The 21,589-nt window shown below is 46.1% G+C and overlaps 1 protein-coding gene across 1 annotated transcript in view; it reads right to left on the bottom strand.

Annotated features, from left to right (window-relative positions):
- The window catches only part of LOC132401662 (collagen alpha-1(XXIV) chain), a 511,504-nt gene that overhangs the window by 241,942 nt on the left and 247,973 nt on the right, over window positions 1–21,589 (bottom strand). The window contains exons 15-17 of the mRNA XM_059983704.1: window positions 15,163–15,216; window positions 15,008–15,052; window positions 342–395 (exon numbers count right to left, since the gene is read on the bottom strand). Coding sequence (XP_059839687.1) covers window positions 342–395; window positions 15,008–15,052; window positions 15,163–15,216 — 153 coding nt within the window. The remainder of the gene's footprint in view (window positions 1–341; window positions 396–15,007; window positions 15,053–15,162; window positions 15,217–21,589) is intronic.

Genomic DNA, 21,589 nt, shown 5'->3' with positions numbered 1-21,589 from the left:
TACCACCCCTCCATCAGTACCACCCCTCCCACAGTCCCACCCCTCCCACAGTGTGACCCTCCCTCAGTACCACCCCTCCCTCAGTATCACCCCTCCCACAGTGTGACACTCCCTCAGTACCACCCCTCCCTCAGTATCACCCCTCCCACAGTGTGACCCCCCTCAGTACCACCCCTCCCACAGTGTGACACTCCCTCAGTACCACCCCTCCCACAGTGTGACCCTCCCTCAATACCACCCCTCCATCAGTGTGACCCTCCCACAGTACCAATGCTACATTTAAGAGTGATTGTTGTTAAAGTTTGTAAGCCACCAAGAGACCAATGTAGATGTGTACGTACCTGATCGCCAGGGTATCCTCTTTCTCCGGGAGCTCCCCTCAAACCGTGATCACCCTGGGTAAAATATCATCACACTCAGATTAAAACGAGGATTCACAGTGAGTGCTTACACTTAAGCTGCAGAAACTCTGCACACCTTCCCCAAGCACACAGCTCTACCAAACACACCCAAACTGCTTGTTAGCTTTCAGCTCTTTAATCCTTGTTACTGCTCACTTATCCTGAGCAAGGGTCTCGGCCTGAAACATTGACTGTTCACTCCTCTCCATAGATGTTGCGAAACCTGCTGAGTTCCTCCAACATTTTGAGTGAGTTTATGTATTTATTTTATATGGAGATACAGCACAGAACAGGCCCTTTGAGCTCCCCCAATTTAACACTAGCATAATCAGGGGACAATTAACTAAATAACAAATATACCTGTGCACTGTGGGAGGAAACCCAGGCACCCAGAAGAAATCTACACTTTCCACAGAAAGGACGTACAAACTCCTTACAGAGGATGCTGGAACTGAACTCTGAACTCTGAACTGAAATAGCGTCATGGTAACTGCTACTCTTCTGCGGCGGTTGCTCTGGATTTCCAGCGGCTGCAGAACCTCTTGTGCTTTTGTGGGTTTTTGCTTGTTAATTCCAGGTCAAGGTGATAAAACCAAGGTCCAGACAGACTTTAACACCGATGGCAACCTCCCTCAGTGTGTCTCAGTGAGAAACCACATCAAAGACCGTCAGGGCAGAAAACAGCCAGATGAGCAACTTCAGGCTGGAAATTAAAGGTTAATATTAGGTAAGAAGATACAGAGCCCTGAAGTCCCAGATCACCAGGCTCAGGAAAAGATACTTTCCTACAAATAGATAATAGACAGTAGGTGCAGGAGTAGGCCATTCTGCCCTTCTAGCCAGCACCGCCATTCACTGTGATCATGGCTGATCATACACAATCAGTACCCCGTTCCTGTCCCTTGACCCCGCTATCTATAAGAGCTCTATCTAACTCTCTCTTGAATGCATCCAGAGACTTGGCCTCCACTGTCTTCTGAGGAAGAGCATTCCATATATCCACCACAAATATCAGGTTCTTGAACCAAGCAGCACAACTATAGACCTACCTCAGCAACAGACCATCTCTTGTGCCACCATTCAAGGCTATTTAATGTCATTTGCAGTACACAAGTGTAAGGGAAAATGAAATAATTATTACTTCAAATCAAAAGCAGTACAAAAAAAATAAGGAACCTGATAATAATAAAACACAATAAATACAAATACATAAGATAGCTTATTTACATAGGTTGATTGTATGTCCATAAAGTGACGCTAGGCACAGGAGTGAGTGATAGGAAATGATAAAGTAGTGGTGATTGGGGGTGTGGAGGGGTGGGTTAGTGGGTCGAAGTGTTGATCAGCCACTTACTGACGATCAGCTTGGGGAAAGTAACTGTTCTTGAGTCAGGTGGTCCTGATGTGAATGCTACATAGCCTCCTCCCTGATGGGAGTGGGACAAACAGTCCATGAGCAGGGAGGGTGGGATCCTTTATGATATTACTGGCCCTTTTCCAGCACCGTTCTGTATATATGTCCTTGATGGTGGGCCGGCTGCTGTTGGTGACGCATTGAGCAGTTTTGATTTACCTATTGTAGAGCCTTGCTATCTGCCATGGTGCAGTTTCTATACCGTGCTGTGATGCGGTTTGTTAGGAATTTGTTTAGCGAGTATCTATAGAGAGAAATGAGAACAGGCGTGCAAGTGTACTGCCAACCACCTTTTGCACTCTCGTGGACTTTTCTCTCTGCTTTGGTTTTGTGCTAATGCCTGGATTTGCACTGTCTCCGTGTTCTTCACTGTTCTGTATAACTTCGGTATTATTTCTGTATAATTTAATTTCTAGAAGTTGTCTCAACTATCTTGTTCCACGGCCATTTTCTTCACTGTCTTGTACAATTGGGTGCCATGGTCGTATAGCAGTTAGCGTGGTGCTATTACAGCTCAGGCCATCAGAGTTCAGAGTTCAATACCAGCGTCCTTTGTAATCAAGTTTGTACAGTCCTTCCTGTGTGCACGTGAGCTTCCTGGGCTTCATTCCACCCATAGTCCAACGATGTACCAGTTAGTAAGTTAATTGGTCTTGTAAATTGTCCTGTGGTTAGCTGAGGGTTATATCAGTGGGTTGCTGGGTGGTCGGCTCAGAGGGTTAGAAGGGCCTGTTCCTCACTGCATCTCTAAATAAAAACAAGTAAATAAATAACTTTATATTCTGTATGCCTGTGATACTGCTGAAAACAGTTTGTCCATTGTGCCCATACCTCACTGTGCTTGTACAAATGACAATAAACTCGACTTGACTCAATGTCTGGGTTGATTGTGAAGTCAATTTAAACTAACATGTGGCTCGCATTCCCCCTCTCCCAATCTGTTCATCAGTCTGTCTAATTATCATTATCAGCATCAGCGCCATCATCATCACCAACCTCATCACCATCATCATCACCACCATTATCATCATCATCACCAACCTCATCACCACCATCATCATCACCACCATTATCATCATCATCATCATCATCACCACCATTATCATCATCATCACCAACCTCATCACCATCATCATCACCACCATTATCATCATCATCACCAACCTCATCACCACCATCATCATCATCACCAACCTCATCACCATCATCATCACCACCATTATCATCATCATCACCAACCTCATCACCACCATCATCATCACCACCATTATCATCATCATCATCATCATCACCACCATTATCATCATCATCACCAACCTCATCACCATCATCATCACCACCATTATCATCATCATCACCAACCTCATCACCACCATCATCATCATCACCAACCTCATCACCACCAACCTCATCACCACCATCATCATCACCACCATTATCATCATCATCATCATCATCATCATCATCACCATCATCATCATCATCATCACCACCATCATCATTATGTGCCGGTAGGCGATCATGGTCTATGATCATGATTGTTCTTGACAAATTTTTCTACAGAAGTGGTTTGCCATTGCCTTTTTCTGGGCAGAATCATTACAAAACAGGTGACCCCCTAGGAATTATCAATACTCTACAAAGATTGTTTGCCTGGCATCAGTAGTTGCATTACCAGGAATTGTGATATGCACCAGCTGCTTATACGACCATGGCTTCATGTGACCCTGATCAGGGGGTGAAGCAAATGCTATACCTTGCCCAAGGGTGACTTGCAGACTAATGGAGGGAAGGAGTGCCTTACACCTCCTCTGGTAGAGATATATCTCCACCCTGCCACACAAGTTTGTCTAAATGCCTCTTAAATGTCAATATTGTGTCAGCTTCCAGCAACCCCACCACTCTACAGCATTGTGTACCAGGCACACTGCCCCCACTCTCTGTGTTTAAAAAACTTACTTCAAAAATCTCCTTTAATATGTTCAACTCTCACCTTAAACTTATGCCTTCTATTATTTGACATTTCTTCCCTGGGGAAATGACTATATTCTACAGATTCTAAATTTCTACAGATGTACTTCGGAGAGCATTTTAATCGGTTGTATCAGTGTCTGGCACGTAGGGGCCACCGCACAGGATTGGAAAAAGCTGCAGAAAGAGACTTGGATGGCTCAAGGGCAGGAATGACTACTTAGAGTGCCAGGCTTTAGATGTTTCAGAAAGGACAGGGACGGAGGCAAATGGGGGTGGTGGCATGGCACTGCTGATCAGAGATAGTGTCACAGCCGCAGAAAAGGAGGAAGTCATGGAGGGATTGGCTACTGAGTCTCTGGGAGGAAATTATGTTTCTAAAGTCGTAAACTCAGCTCCATCATGGGCACTAACCTCCCCAATACAGAGGACACCTACAAAAAGTAATGCCTCAAAAAGGCGGCAGGAACTCCATCAACCAGGACATGCTGTCTGCACAATGCTACCAACAGGGAGGTATGGGAGCCTGAACACACACTCAATGCTTCAGGAACAGCTTCTTTCCCTCCATTGTCAGATTTCTGAATGGGCAATGAGCCCATGAACACTACTTACCTATCTGTTTTCATTTTTTTGCTCTCTTTTTGCACTACCTGAGCAAGGCCTCCATTCATCATGGTTGACCATGGATAATGCGTCCTACCTGTCTAGATACACAAGCCAGGGCAGTACAATATGGAGAGCAAGCTCCCCCTCTCCACACATCTGATGCAAAGGAATGGCAGAGACCGATACAGTTTGGTACCAGCAGCAAGGCAGGAATTACCGGTCAGTGTTGAACTCAATGTAGGACTGCCTTAGGGACTCCAGCTCCAGATTTTTCCCTCAGGGTTTACTCCGAAGCCTTCCCCATGAGCTGGTACAGCCGCAAGGCAGTGCAGATTTGAGATCAGTTTTCCTCCTCCTAGGTAAGTTGCCAACAATGGCTGATGAACCCCAAATGACTCGTTTTAAGGCATTACTTATTAAATTTAATATATATATCTCAACATATTTCAAAGTTCAAAGAACATTTATTATCAAAACATGTATACTTCATACAACTTTAAGATTCGTCTCCTTACAGGCATCCACAAAACAAAGAAACCCAATGGAACCCATTTAAAAAGACCAGATGAAAAACACTTTGTGCAAATGATACAGGTAAGCAAATAACATTCAGAACTGATGTTCCCAAAATGAGTCTGCAATACAGTGACAGTCATCACTACGGCCAATTCAGGAGCCCATTAGTTGCAGGCCACAGCCTCGGCTCAGTACAGAGACAAGTAAACCTCACTCCACCCAGCCCTCTGTCCCTGACACCTTGATCTCTTCAACCTGGTCCAGCGCTCAAATCATTGAAACTTTGGGTCTTTCCTCACATTTGGGCCTGGGCCTGGCCGCTTCAATTTGGCATTGTACTTGAATTGGTCAAACCTCACGTCATTTCCTGCATGTGGGTCCTGCTCCCTCGACTCTGCATCACCTCCACTTGCCTCACCCTGGTTCTGCTGCATCAAATCACTTGCAAATCCACTCCAACAATGGCTCATTCACCGTTCTCAGACCTCGATTTGCCCTGCACCCACCTTGCCACAAACGTCCTGCACCTTTGATACTTCAGTTCACACCACAAAAATGCCAGGTGGTTCAACAGCTTAACTCCAAAAGGGAATTTACAGGGTATTGATTGCGGAGATTGCATCCAAGAAAAAGTGTAATTAATGCAGCTAGTTATAGCTTTCATCAGGTCCTGATGAAGATTCTCGGCTTGAAACATCGACTATGTACTCTTTTCCATAGAGGCTGGCGGCCTGCTGAATTTCTTTGTTGCTTGGATTCCCAGCATCTGCAGATTTTTCATGTTCGTGAATTTATAGTTTAGTTTTCTACCAGCAAGTCAGCGCTGTGTTTTACCAGCACCATCTTAAATACAATATATGCCAGCGATACTAAACCTGATTCTGATTATCACTGACTTAAGTTATATGAAATCCCTTGTTTTGTGTCAGCAGTACAGTAAAATTACTGCCAATTACATAAATAAATAAATACAGCAGACAAAATAAGCACTGAGGTAGTATTCATGGTTCATGGACTCATTTATAAATCATAGATCATAGAATCATAGAACAGTACAGGCCCTTTAGCCCACAATCTTGTGCCAAGCTTTAAACCTACTCCAAGATCAATCTAACCCCTCCCTTCTGCATAGCCCTCCATTTTTCTATTATCCATGTGTCGACCTAACATTCTCTTAAATGTTCCTAATGTACCTCAAGTTAAGTTCAAGGTCAAGTTTAATTGTCCTTCAATCATACATGGATACCCATGAATAAAGCCCAATGGTTTAATCTGGGCCAAAGTGCATAACACAGTACCAATAGTCACACACGGTGCGAGGCATACATACCACATTAAGATAGCAGTAAAATATAATCACACAAAAACAAAACAGTCCAAGTCCTTGAGTTCATGAATGTTGCAGCAGTCTGCAGCTCAACACAATACAGCTTGTCTTCAACCAAGAGAACATGGGGGCAGCACTGACTCCAGCATAGACGCCGTGCCGCACCACCTCTGCCAGCATAATCAAAGACCCCTCCCATCCTGGATGTTCTCTCTCCTCCCCTCTCCCATCATGCAGAAGATACATAAACTGTACCAGTTGATACCACCAGGCTCAAGGACAGCTTCTACCCTCTGTTAGAAAACTATTGAATGGTTCTCCAGTATGATATGGACTCTCCACCTCACAATCTACCTCAGTATGATCTGCCTACACTGCACTCTCCCTGTAACTCAAGCACTTCATTCTCAGATCAGGTCAGGTCAGGCTAGCGTCATCTGTCCCGTGTACTGTCCATCGAAGCATGCATCGTTTGCATCAAGTTAAATCAGCCAAGATTGTGCTGGGCGGCATGAAACGCTGTTGTAGGAAAGCAGCATCCATCATCAGAGATCCTCACCATCCAGGCCGTGCTCTTTTCTCGCTGCTGCCGTCAAGTGGAAGGTACAGGTGCCTCAGGACTCTACCACCAGATTCAAGACTAGAACCATCAGGGTCTTGAACAAAGGGATTAACTACACTCACTTGACCATCCATTGAGATTTTCCCACAACCAATGATCTCCCTCTAAGGACTCTATCTTGTTATTTCATATTCTCATTAGTTATTGCAATTTATTTATATTTTCATTTGCAGAGTCTTCTGCACTCTAGTTGATCTTTCATTGATCTCGTTATAGTCACTAATCCATAGACTGTATTTGCTGAGTATGCCCACAGGAAAATGAATCTCAGGGTTGTAAATGGTGACATATTTGTACTATGATAATAAAATGTCCTTTGGACTTTGAACTTTTCAACTTTGTTGCCCAGAGCACACTAACCTTAACCAGTATGTCTTTGGAATGTGTGAGGAAACTGGAGCACCCGCAGAAAACTACATGGTCACGGGGAGAGTCTGTCTGTAAGAAGTAATCGAACCCTGATCTTACAGCCTGTACTGTAAAGCTTTGTACCAGATACCACACCGCCCTGCTTGAACTCTATTATTCATTTACCGTCTACTGCCTCAATACAGTGTGTAAGGATCTGATCTGTATTAAGGACAAGAATGTACGTGACAATAATAAGCCAATTCCAATTCCAATTCCTGTCTCTTAGCCATCTCAACTCTTATTGCTTCACCACAGGTGGCATGTCCTCTGTTACCTGTGCCTCCAGATATGGAACTTCCTCCCTAATCTCTCTGCCTGTCTCTTTTTTAAACAGTCTCCTTAATTATCTTGAGATACACATGTTATCCGCCCTTCCAGCAATGTCTGATTTAGCTTAATCACAGGACAATTTACACTGACCAATGAACCTACTATCTGGTACATCTTTGGACTGTGGGAGGAACTCATGCATTCCACGGGAGGATATACAAACTCCTGACAGGGGACGCTAGGATTGAACTCTAAACTCTAACACCCCAAGCTGTAATAGAGTCACACTAACCACTATGCTACTGTGTCACCCAACTTAAAATGTACTCCTCTTCATTGCCGGTCTGGTACAGAGTTTTGTCGACCATTGCTTTCTCCCTGCACAGATGCTGCTCGACCCACTGCGTTCCTGCAGCAAATCATAACCACAAGAGATTCTGCAGATGCTGGAAACCTGGAACAACACACACAAAATGCTGGAGGGACTCAACAGGCCTGGCAGCATCTATGGAAGGGAATAAATAGTCGGTGTTTTGGGCTAAGACCCTTCATCAGGATGGGAAAGGAAGGGAGTAGAAGCCAGAATATAAGAACTAACAAGTTTTGAGAATGTGCAGGGTGCACAAGTGTCTCCATAGTACTGGCACCAACATGGCGTGGTCTCAACTCATTAAATCTAACCCTGTATAGCTTTGGGTCGTGGCAGGAAATCCCTGCAGTCACAGGGAGAACATACAAACAGCAATGGGAATTGAACCCTGATCACTTGGGATTGTAAAATGTTACACTAACCGCTATGCTACAACACTCCATCTTCCTGCTGTCTTAACAGGATAGAGTTCCAATTGTCCTCACCTACCACCTCATGAACCTCTGCATCCAGCACATCATTCTTCGGAACTTCTACCATCTCCAAAGGAATCCCACCTCCAAACATGTCTTCACATCTTCACCTCCTTCCCTCACTCCCTGTGAGGGATCACTCTTCTTGTGACTCCCTTGTCTGCTAGTTCCACCTCACTAATCCCTCTTCTGGAACTTGACCCTGTAAGCAGGACAAATACAGCACCTGCCCATTCACCTCCTCCCTCACCTTCATTCAGTGCACGAAATAGACCTTCCAGGTGAGACCCAATATAGATTGGAGGGCCATGTTGACAAGGAACTTTGCTCAATCTGCAACAAGCAAGTTTACCTAGTGGCTAACTATTTTAATTCCAACACCCATACCCATTCCGACATGTTGGTCCATGGCCTGCTCTACTGTCATGATGAAGTCTCTCTCAGGTTGAGAAGCAACTTCAAATCCTGTTTGAGTAGTCTCCAACCTGATGGCATGAACATCAATGTCTCTACATTTTGATGATTTCCCCCTCCCCCATCTCTTATTTTCCATTCCCTCTTCTGACTCCCTTCTTAATCCTTTTCTTCTACTCACCTGCCAACCGCCTCCCCCTTCTTCCCATGGTCCACTCTCTTCTCCTATCTGATTTCTTCTTCTCCAACTTTTTACCTTTCCAACCCATCACCTCCCAGCTTATCATTTTATCCACACCTCACCCAACCACATGGCTTCACCTGCCGGCTTGTGCTCCACCTTTCCCCCATCTTCTTCTCCTGGATTCTGCCCCCTTCCTTTCCAGTCCTGGTGAAGGGTCTCAGCCTGAAAGTGTTGACTGTTTATTCATTTCTATAGATGCTGCCTGACCTATTGAGTCCCTCCAGCATGTTGTGTGTGTTGCCCTGGATTTCCAGCATCTGCAGAATCTCTTGTGTTTATGTCTTCCAATGCCTTCCCAATCTTCTCAACCAATCAAAATCCATTAGTCTTCCAATGCCTTCCCAATCTTCATTAAAAACAAACATTATTCTGATGAAACATTTAACCATTTTTTCTCCACAGTTGCTGCCTGACCTGCTGTATCCTTCCAGCATTTCTATTTTTTATTTCAAATAGATTCCTTCTGCAGTCCAAAGACATACTATGTATGCTAATTGGTCATTGTATATTGTCCTGTGATTAGGTTCAGATTAATAGGGGTCATGGAGTTGCTGGGGTGGCATGGTTCAAAAGGCCGGAAGGGAAACATCCTCCCTACATCCTGCCACCCTACCAGGGATAGGGTTCCTCTTGTCCTCACCCACCAGCCCACCAGCCTCTGGGTCCAGTACATAATTCTTCACAATTTCTGCCATCTCCAATGGGATCGCACCTCCAAGCACATCTTTCCCTTCACCCCCCGCCCCCCCACTCTCTGCTTTCCACAGGGACCCCTCCCTATGTGACTCCTTCGTCCACTCACCCTCCCCATCGATCTCCCTCCTGGCACTTATCCTTGGAATTGGAACAAGTGCTACACCTACCCCTACACCTCCTTCCTCACCACCATTCAGGGCCCCAGACAGTCCTTCCAGGTGAGACAACACTTCACCTGTGAGTCTGTTGGGGTAATATACTGTATCTGGTGCTCCCAATGTGGCCTCCTGTATATCGGTGAGATTGGGAGAGCACTTTGCCAAGCACCTACGCTCCATCTGCCAGAAGAAACGGGATCTCCCACTGGCCACCCACTTGAAGGCACACTCAGGTTGGCGTAACAACACCTTATATTCTGTCTGGGTAGCCTCCAACCTGATGCCATGAACATTGATTTCTCGAACTTCCAGTAATGCTTCCCCCCTTCACCATTCCCCGTTCCCTTTTCCCTCCCTCACCTTGCCTGTCCATCACCTCTCTCTGGTGCTCACCCCCCCCCCCCTTCACTTTCTTCATGGTCTTCTGTTCTCTCCTATCAGACTTCCCCCTTTCCAGCCCTGTATCTCTTTCACCAATCAACTTCCCAGCTTTTTACTTCATCCCTCCCCTCCTGGTTTCATCTATCACCTTGGGCTTCCCTCTCCTCTCCCCCACCTTCTAAATCTACTCCTCATCTTTTTTTCTCCAATCCTGTCAAAGGGACTAGGCTCGAAACATCAACTGTACTTTTTTACATAGATGCTGCCTACTGAGATCCACCAGCACTTTGTGTGTGTGTTGCTTGAATTTCCAGCATCTGCAGATTTTCTCTTGTTTGAGGACAGGCTCAGAGTCATCAAATGCTCCTCATACATTAGCCGTTTCATTTCCAGAATCATTGGTGTGAACTTCTTTTGGACTCTCTCCAATGCCAGCACATCTTTTCTTAGATAAAGGACCCAGACATGTTGACAATAATCAAAGTGCGACTGACCAGTACCTAATGAAGCATTTCACTGCATGGTTCCATGTACACGTTTACTAAATCTGAACCTGGTGAAGTGGGGAAGAAGAGAGATGAGACTAGGGCCTGGTTGGTGATTGGTGGACTGGGGAGCAGAGGAGGATGTTGGGAAATGGAGTCAGGTAGGGACAGTAGTCCTCTGTGCCTGCTCTTAAGGTTGTAGATGGTGACAGTTATGTACTTTGATAATAAATTTACTTTGACTAGATCCAGCAGGCTGAGTCAGTGGTAAGGAAGACAAATGAGTTCATTTCAAGGATCAAATATAAAATTAACTTAATAGATGATGCACACAATTGGGGGCATTTAACAAGTAGTGTAACAATAGGTAGCCCCACCTATCAAATAGGCTCTGACAACCAAGTCTAGCTCTTGGTCTTCATGTGTGGCTTAGCTACCAAACCCAGCAGAGCCATTTCTACTGACAGCGTAAGGGGCAGGGCAAGCTGCTGGCCCTTTAAAAACAAATGCTTTAGGCAGATGGGGCTTGTCAGCCGTGGTTGGCAGCTTATCTGGGAGAAGGAAAACTCTGATCTCAAACCTTCGCTGCCTTTTAGCTATACCCACTCATGGGGAGAGTAAACCCAGAGTTAAAATACAGAGCTGGGGTCCCTATGGCAGGCCTATACTGAGCTCAACATTAACTGGCAACTCCTGCAACGCTGCTGGTACCAAACAGTATTGTTCTCTGCTGTTCCTATGGATTCATCGGATGTGTGGAGAAGGGGAGCTTACTGCACGGACAACAATGCACTTTCCATATCGTCGTGCCCAGGCTTGCGTACTGACTTATAAACAGCTAGCACGCATCATCCACGATTGAGAGGGCCGTTCAGATATAAAAGCAAGGATGTAATGCTGAGGCTTCATGGTCTAGTAAAGCCTTGCGGTTTCATGGTCTTTTTGGTCTGATGGTTTGTCGGTTGCATTCCTTAGTCCAGATCAACAACACAAAAACTGACTGGGCAGCACCCCTCAATCATCTGGAATCCGGTGCTGAGTGGTGGCTGCAGAGATGTGGTATTGCTCACTTTGAGGCTGATGTTGTTAATTTTTACAGAACAAATACCTTGGAAATTTGGAAGTAATCTGTTAAAGTGTTTCTTCAGAGCACTGGGCAGGAATCAAAGCATATTGAGCCCATGTTTCTCCCTGTCTGCCCCCACTGCGGTATGGATTCAATTGATGCTGGATTCTCTGGAGATGTTATTGTACGGTGGAAGGCACGTTCACAAGCGGAGATGGGACTCATGAATCAACAAAGATGTCATGTTATAAGCACTGAACTCATTTCGGAAAAACAAGTTCCACATGCAGTCGCTTCCGTCTCCTGTCATTTTTATAAGCTTCAGACGAGGCTGGCACATGTTCAGGGATGGGGATAAGGCTGAGGTGATCACTGACTATTATAGAACACTGCAGTACAGAAACAGGCCCTTCGGCCCATCCAATCCATGCTGAACTGTTATTCTGCCTAATCCTATTGATCTGCACCTAGGAGCACTGCCCTCCATATGCCTCCCATCCTTGTTGTTCACAACCCTCTGAGTGAAGAAGTTTCCCCTCAGGTTCCCTTTAAATATTTCACCTTTCACCCTCAACCCATGATCTCTAGTTCTAGTCTCACCCAACCTCAGTGGAAAAAGCCTGCTTGCATTTACCCTGTCTATGCCTCTCATAATTTTGTATACTCTTATCAAATATCCCATCATTCCCCTATGCTCCAGGGAAACACATTTTAACCTATTCAATCTTTCCTTATACTTCACTTTATTGTCACCAAACAATTGATACTAGAGCGTACATTCATCACAGTGATATTTGATTCTGCACTTTGCACTCCCTGAAGTACAAATCAAAGTAAATATAATAAAAATTTAAATTATAAATCATAATTAGAAAATAGAAAAGCAAAAGTAAGGTAGTGCAAGTCAGGTCCGGATATTTGGAAGGTACGGCCCAGATCCGGGTCAGGATCCGTTCAGCAGTCTTATCACAGTTGGAAAAAAGCTGTTCCCAAATCTGGCCGTACGAGTCTTCAAGCTCCTGAACCTTCCTGAAGAGGGACTAAAAGTGTGTTGGCTGGGTGGGTCGTGTCCTTGATTATCCTGGCAGAACTGCTCCGACAGCGTGTGGTATAAAGTGAGTCCAAGGATGGAAGATTGGTTTGTGTGATGTGCTGGGCTGTGTTCACGATCTTCTGCAGCTTCTTCCGGTCTTGGACAGGACAACTTCCATACCAGGTTGTGATGCACCCTAGAAGAATGTTTTCTACGGTGCACCTATAAAAATTAGTGAGGGTTTTAGGGGACAGGCCAAATTTCTTCAGCCTTCTCAGGAAGTAAAGGTGCTGGTGGGCCTTCTTGGCACTGGACTCTGCTTGGTTAGACCAAGTCAGGTCATTTGTGATATTCACCCCGAGGAACTTAAAGCTCTTGACCTGTTCCACCTGCGCACCAACGATGTAGATGGGGTCGTGCGGTCCGCTACTCCTTCTGAAGACAACAACCAATTTCTTTGTCTTGCTGAAGTTGAGGGATAGGTTATTGTCTTCGCACCATGCCACCAGGTTCTTAATTTCCTCTCTGTACTCAAACTCATTATTACCCATGATACAGCCTACAATTGTGGTGTCATCAGCAAACTTATATATAACTCAAGTTCTGTACTCCCAGCAACATGCTTGTAAATTTTCTCAGTACTCTTTCAATCTTATTTGTATCTTCCCTATAGGGATGTGACCAGAACTGCACACAATACTCCAAAGTAAGCCTCTCCAATGTTTTCTACAAAGGTTATGGGGAGAAGGCAGAACGGGATTGAGAGGGACAATAAATCAGCCATGATGGAATGGCAAAGCAGACTCGATGGGTGGAATGGCCTAATTCTGCTCCTGTGTTTTATGGTCTATGACAACTTTAATATAACATCTCAACTCTTGTACTCAATACATTGATTTATGAAGGCCAGAAGCTTTTTTTACGACCCTATCTATGTGTGATGTCACTTTTAAGGAATTATGGATCTGTATTCACAGATCCCTCTGTTCTGCACTCTTCAGTGCCCTACCACCTCACCATCTAAGTCCTTCCTATACTGTGCCACGACACAAGTTGGACAAAATTCTCGGCTACTGTTCTGAGCTGGTCAGTGCTGCTCCACGCTGTCGGGAAACATCTGATTAACCTCGTACTCTGCCCTCAAGTTCAACCTTCCAGAGTGAATCACTCTGCACTTTTCCAGACTGAACTCCCTCTGCCACTCCCTAGCCCAGCTCTGCATCCCATCAATGTCCTGTTGTAATCTACGACACTCTTCTACACCACCAACCTTTGTTTCATCTGCAAACTTACTAACCCACCCTTCCATTTCCTCATCCAAAATGCACCAATGGAGAGCTGACGGGCAAGTGAGGGAGTGAATAAGTTGCAGATACATGGGGAGTTAAGGAATAGGACTGATGGAATTGTTGCCCTGGGAGATGGAGTCATGGAGTCAAGCCCTTCTTCCCATCTGGTTTGTGCCAAACTATTATTCTGCCTAGTCCCATTGAACCACACCTGACCCATAGCATCCACACCCTTCCCATCCATGGACTTACCCAAACTTCTCTTAAAGTGTTGCGATCAAAACCACATCCACAACTTTCACTGGCAACTTATTTCACACTTGCTCCAAGCTCCGAATTAAGGAGTTCATCCTAATATTCCCCTTAAATATTTCACTTTTCACCTTTAACCCATGAACTATCAAGGATGAGGTACAGCAGCCTAAAGACACACACTCAGTGTTTCAGGAATAGCTTCATCCCCTCTGCCATCAGATTTCTCAATGGACAATAAATCCATGAATACTACCTCACTATTTTCTCTCTCTCTTTTTGCAATAATTTAACTATTTTTAATCTATATACTTCCTTACTGTAATTTACAGTTTTTATTATGTTTTGCAACGTGCTGCTACTGCATAACAACAAATTTCACGACATACTGTATGAGGGCCAGTGATATTAACCCAGTTCTGATCTCTAGTTCTAGGTTCACCCAGACTCAATGGCAAAAGCCTCCTTGTAGCATTAATCTGAGGGGATAAACAGCCTCCTTCTGTGTTCATTATATAATTATCACTGTTCAGAACAATGCATATCCTTAGAAGAAAAGATCCCTTACAAATTAAAATATTTAAAGGTAGAAACATTTAGATCACCTTATCACCTTTCAGTCCAGGTTGGCCAACGTTTCCCACCAGACCCTGCAACAAGAATTGGAACAGAGGGCATCTCAGTGTCTGAAAAGTATCAGCCACCTGTTGGAAGAACAATTCTTCAAAGATCATATAGAATTGTGGTTTAGAAATGGTACCTGAGGTCCTGGGATTCCGGGGAGACCAGCTGACCCTTGAGGACCCACATCACCCTGCATGGGAAGAGATGTGAACTGTGGTTACTGACAACATGGACAACGGTGTCACTGAGGATGGAAGCAGGCCCCTTGGCCAATCTTATCAATGCTGAGTGAGTAGTCTGACTGATTTAACCCCATTTATCTGTGCTTGTGCCCATATCCCACTAAACCTTCAGCGTCATAGAGTCATAGAAAAGTACAGCACAGAAATAGGCCCTTGGGCCCATCTAGTCTGTGCCAAATTATTTAAACTGCCTATTCCCATTGACCTGCACCCAGACCATAAACCTCCATACCTCTACGATCCATGTACCTATCCAAACGTCTCTTAAATGTTGAAATCAAGTTCACAAGCACCACTTGTGCTGGCAGCTCATTCTGCACTTTCATGTCCCTCTGAGTGAAGAAGTTTCCCCTCATGTTCCCCTTAAACTTTTCACCTTTCACCCTTAACCAATGACCTGTAGTTGCAGCCTCACCCAACCTCAGTGGAAAAAGCCAGCTTGAATTAACTCTATCTCCCCTTCAACTCGGTGGATGATTGTATTTGTTACATTAATGGCCAGAAGATCCATTCTACTGAACTGGAAAGAAATTAATCCCCCAACTACATTTCAATGGTTTTCACAAATTATATCTTGTCTGAGCATCATTTTTGACCCTTTGGTCAAGTTTGAAGAAACCTAGAGACCATTTATTCAACATTTTCATATGAGTTAAACTGACCTTTCCCGAACTGTTCTTCTATCACTCTCAGTGATTTGGAAAGAGGTGTGGAGTTATTGAAGCTACAGTGTATACCTGATATGATACAACAGCCCCGGTTGGTTAGGTTAATTTTTGTTTGTTAGTTTTTTTAATATGTAAATACAGTATGAGTTTGGGAGATTACTATATCCGTGTTATCAACTGTTTGCATTTGTATTTTGGCCTTATTAATTATGTACTCTCAAGCTCTCTCTATTTGTTGTTTTTCTTCTATGTTTTGTTTGAAAATTAATAAAAAAGATATAAAAAGAAAGGATTAACTCTATCTAAATACCTCATAATTTTGTATATCTCTTAACAAATCTCCCCTCATTCTCCTACACTCCAGAAAATAAAGTCCTACCCTATTCTACCTTTCCTGACAACTCAGGTCCTCAAGTATTGCCAAAAGAGATTCTGCAGACGCTGGAAATCCAGAGCAACACAGACAAAATGCTGGAGGAACTCCGCAGGTCAGGCAGTATCTATGGAAATGCAGTCACCATTTCGGGCCAAGACCCTTCATCAGGAGATCAATCGACATTTTGGACTGAGACTCTTCATCAGGACATCAGCATGGGATCAGTGTGAATGGGTGGTTTATTGTCAGTCATGCTCAGTGGGTAGAAAGGCCTGTTCTTGTGCTGTGTGACTTGAGTTCAGTGACCCTGCTCTTTCATCTTGATTGAATTTGCAGAAATCTAATCCCTGAATCTTTCCCTGAAAACTGCGCTCAGTCCTGAATTCGAGATTTTGCTCCTTCCCAAGAGTTATCAGCCCTTCCAATCCAGCAGAGATCCAAATCCTCTGTCATGTTGCTCGGCTGTCGATGCGAGGGAAAAGAACAGGCTACTCCAAGCATCAGTTCTGGCGGTCAGTTGCTCCAAGGAACAGAGCGCATCTCCAGATGGACAGCCAAGGGTGAGAACACATTGAGACAAGCAGCCTCCTTCTGTGCAAAATCATTTCACAGTTCAAATCCACTCCTCCAGTAACTGTGTTTGAAGTTCCTGCCTTAACAGCGGCACTTTGCAAGGCATTTGGCTGCTGGCAAGATTCCCTCTGGCAATTCACAGTTCTGAGCTCGTCTCCAGAACAGCTATGAGGACGTAACATCTGCAGACAACCCACGGTTGACTGGAGGCCAAGGCTTTACAAGCCAATCTTGACAAATTCATTTTAAAAGGCTTTTAATGTTTAAAAACATAAAAGGAAACTGGAGTTGCATCGTGATATCCTGGCAGGAAGTGTCTATTCAATGGATACCATCACTCAATGCAGGATGAATGGGATGGAGGTAACAACTCGAATGTGACTTTGAAATCCGGATTTTCAATTAACAAGCTTCAAAACCTTAACCTCTGTACCTCCGTCTAAAATTGGATCCTTGACTTCCTCATCGGGAGGCCACAGACAGTGCGGATCAAAAGTAACACCTCCTCCTCACTGACAGTCGACAGAGGCACATTTCAGTGATGTGTGCTTAGTCCACTGCTCTACTCTCCCTGTACCCATGACTGCATGGCTAAGCACAGCTCAAACACCATCTATAAACTTGCCGGTGACAAAGCCATCGTTGGCAGAATTTCAGATGGTGACAAGGAGGTGTACTGGGGTGAGGTAGATCAGTTGGTTGACTGGTGTCACAACAACAACCTTGCACTCAACGTCAGTAAGACCAGGAAATTGATTGTGCACTTCAGGAGGGGGAAGTCGAGGGAACACTCACCTGTCCTCATCGAGCGATCAGCAGAGGAAAGGGTGAGCAGTTTCATATTCCTGGGTGTCAACATTTCTGAAGATCTACTGTACCCTGGTCCTAGCATATTGATGCATTTCCAAAGAAGGCATGCCAACAGCTATATTTCATTAGGAGTTTGAGGAGATTTGGAATGTCACCAAATGTCTGTAGATGCATCATGGAGAGCATTCCAATTGGTTACATCACCATCTGGTATGGGAGGGCCAATACACAGGATCAGAAAAGGCTCCAGAGAGTTGCAAACTTGGTTAGTTCTATCACAGGCAGAAGCCTCTGCAGCATCAAGGATAGACCAAAAAATAATGCCCTAAAATGGTGACTTCCTTCAGTAAGGAGGACAAACCCATCACGCAGAACATACCCCCTTCTCATTGCTACCATCAGGGAGGAGGTATGGGAGCTTGAAGACACATTCAATGTTTCAGGAACATTTTCTCTGCAACGTAACATTTTATTCTGCATTCTGTTACTGTTTTCCCTCAATGCAAAGTAGTAATTATTTAGAGATACAGCCCGGAACAAGCCCTGCCAGCCTTTCAAGCTGTGCCGCCAGCAACCCATGATATAACCGTATGCTAATCACAGGACAATTTACAATAACTAATTAACCTCCTAACCGGTACATCTTTGGGCAGTGGGAAGAAACCGGAATTCCTGGAGAAACCCACACAGAACGTGCAAACTCCTTACAGGCGACGCTGGAGCTGAACTCCGAATTCCTGGAGAAACCCACACAGAACGTGCAAACTCCTTACAGGCGACGCTGGAGCTGAACTCCGAATTCCTGGAGAAACCCACACAGAACGTGCAAACTCCTTACATGAGACGCTGGAGCTGAACTCCGAATTCCAACGCCCTGAGCTGTAATAACATCATGGTAACCGCTACACTATTGTGGCACCCTTTACGTGATCTGTATAAACAGTATGTAAGGCAACTTTTCACTCTACCTCAGTGCGTGTGACAATAATAAAATAATTTACCAATTTAATCCTAAACTATCTGGGATTCAGACAAAAGAACACTTGCTAGAAATTCACCTTGCTAGGGAGGTACTGAGCGGGTGGCACCATGTTGGTTGATGGTCTGGCCAGCTTGTTCAGCTGGACTGAGACCTGTGGCTACAGAAGCAGGTCCTCCATTGGTCAGGGTTGACCATGGATGCTGTATCCTAGCTGTCTATGTGATACACAAGCCAGGGCAGTAAGATATGGGGAGCAAGCTGTGGCAGACGCAGCAGGCTCAACCTCTCCACGCAGCTGATGAACCCAAAGGAACGTCAGAGACTGATACCGTTTGGCACCAGCGGCATCGCAGGAGTTGCCAGTCAGCGTTGAACTCAATGTAGGACTCCAGCTCCGGACCTCTCCTCAGGGTTTATTCCTGAAGCCTTCCCTTTGAGTGGGTTTAGCAACAAGGCAGTGGAGGTTTGAGATCAGAATTTTCAATCTCTGAGATGAGATGTCAACCACAGCAGACAAGCCCCATCTGCCAAAAGCAACTGATAACCTGTCTTTGCTCCTTCCCCTGTCAGTAGAAACGGTTCCTGGTGGTGTTGGTGAAAGAGACGCCAGAGATGTCAAGGGGGCTGCTTGGGATGTTGAAGGAGCCGGCCAGGATATTGAAGGAGCTTGTCGGGTCATTGCAGGAGCTGGTTGGAGTATCTGAAGAGCCGGTCGGGATATCGGAAGAGCCTGTTGGGATATCCAAGGAGCCAGTCAGGATGTCCGAGGACCCAGTCACAATATCGGAGGAGCCCACTAGGATATCACAGAAGCCAGTCGGGATATCGGTGAAGCTGGCCGAGGTGTTGAAGGAGCTGGCTGGAATGTCAGAGGAGCTAGTCAGGATGTCAGAGGAGCCTGCCAGTGTGTCGGAGGAGCCGGTTCGGGTTGGGAGGAGCCGGTTCGGGTTGGGAGGAGCCGGTTTGGGTTGGGAGGAGCCAGTTGGGGTTCAGAGGAGCCGGTTTGGGTTGGGAGGATCCGGTTTGGGTTGGGAGGAGCCGGTTTGGGTTTGGGAGGAGCCAGTTGGGGTTCAGAGGAGCCGGTTTGGGTTGGGAGGAGCTGGTTTGGGTTTGGGAGGAGCCGGTTTGGGTTTGGGAGGAGCCAGTTGGGGTTCAGAGGAGCCGGTTTGGGTTGGGAGGAGCCGGTTTGGGTTTGGGAGGAGCCAGTTGGGGTTCAGAGGAGCCGGTTTGGGTTCAGAGGAGCCGGTTCGGGTTGGGAGGAGCCGGTTCGGGTTGGGAGGAGCCGGTTCGGGTTGAGAGGAGCCGGTTTGGGTTGGGAGGAGCTGGTTCGGGTTGGGAGGAGCCGGTTCGGGTTGGGAGGAGCCGGTTCGGGTTCGGAGGAGCTGGTTCGGGATCAGAGGAGCCGGTTCGGGTTGGGAGGAGCCGGTTCGGGTTGGGAGGAGCCGGTTCGGGTTGGGAGGAGCCGGTTTGGGTTTGGGAGGAGCCGGTTTGGGTTTGGAGGAGCCGGTTTGGGTTGGGAGGAGCCGGTTTGGGTTGGGAGGAGCCGGTTTGGGTTGGGAGGAGCCGGTTTGGGTTGGGAGGAGCCGGTTTGGGTTTGGGAGGAGCCGGTTTGGGTTTGGAGGAGCCGGTTTGGGTTGGGAGGAGCCGGTTTGGGTTTGGGAGGAGCCGGTTTGGGTTTGGGAGGAGCTGGTTCGGGTTGGGAGGAGCCGGTTTGGGTTGGGAGGAGCCGGTTTGGGTTCGGAGGATCCGGTTCGGGTTGGGAGGAGCCGGTTTGGGGTTCGGACGAGCCGGTTCGGGTTGGGAGGAGCCGGTTTGGGTTGGGAGGAGCCGGTTTGGGTTGGGAGGAGCCGGTTTGGGTTCGGAGGAGCTGGTTTGGGTTCGGAGGAGCCGGTTTGGGTTGGGAGGAGCCGGTTTGGGTTGGGAGGAGCCGGTTTGGGGTTCCGAGGAGCCGGTTTGGGTTCGGAGGAGCCGGTTTGGGTTCGGAGGAGCCGGTTTGGGTTTGGGAGGAGACGGTTTGGGTTGTGAGGAGCCGGTTTGGGTTTGGAGGAGCTGGTTTGGGTTCCGAGGAGCCGGTTTGGGTTTGGAGGAGCCGGTTTGAGTTCGGAGGAGCAGACCTGACCTGGCTGCAGACCATGTTGCTGCCCGCTACTCAGAAACATTGGATTTGGTGTAGCGTTAGCATGGGGGATTGTCTCTGCCATTTCACTTCCAATCGCTACACTCCGTTGGTCAGAGATAATGCAAGTTGCCACGAGCCCGTTACCCTTGCCTGGTGGATGGACAGTCAACATGGAAGCTGTGCTCCCTCAGTTGTCACAACAACAGGGCCTCAAGCCTCAAGCTTGCCCACTGCAGTAGACCAGGTGAAAGACACGGAAGTGCCAGCCTGATGAGCTCGCCTGTGGCCTGGTCCCACCCGTCAGTGCTGCCCTCCGCTGTCTGTGCGGTGGAATGACAGGCTGGATTGCATGTGTCTGTACATTGATTGCCAGACATTGGCGCTCAGGATCTAGGACTATATAGATTTTTTTTTGAATGAATATGCTTCTTTGCTCACTGTTTTGAATTATGCTACTTTCTTTTTGAATGTTACTCACTATTTTTAAATTTGCTTGCTATTTTGTATGTTTTGCTCCTTGGCCCTAGAGAGTCGCTGTCTCGTTCAGCCGTATCTATGTACGGTTTGAATGATAATTAAACTTGATTTGGTTAGATTTCTGCCCGGCTTAGTAGCTAAGCCACATAGGAAGGGCAGGATGTCTCTGCCTCCCGGTTATGGACATGTAAGACACAGTCACTTCTTGTCCGCCTTTAATCTCTCCCTTTTCCGACTTAAACTTTGAAATTTCAACTTCATTCAGTCGGATCTGTAGAATAACAGTTATAATTATGGCTACTCTCAGAAGCACCAA

Source organism: Hypanus sabinus, chromosome 11, assembly GCF_030144855.1.
Source record: "Hypanus sabinus isolate sHypSab1 chromosome 11, sHypSab1.hap1, whole genome shotgun sequence".
NCBI lineage: Eukaryota > Metazoa > Chordata > Chondrichthyes > Myliobatiformes > Dasyatidae > Hypanus > Hypanus sabinus.
Note: the sequence above shows the minus strand (reverse complement) of the source record. Positions and strands in the feature narration are given on the sequence as shown.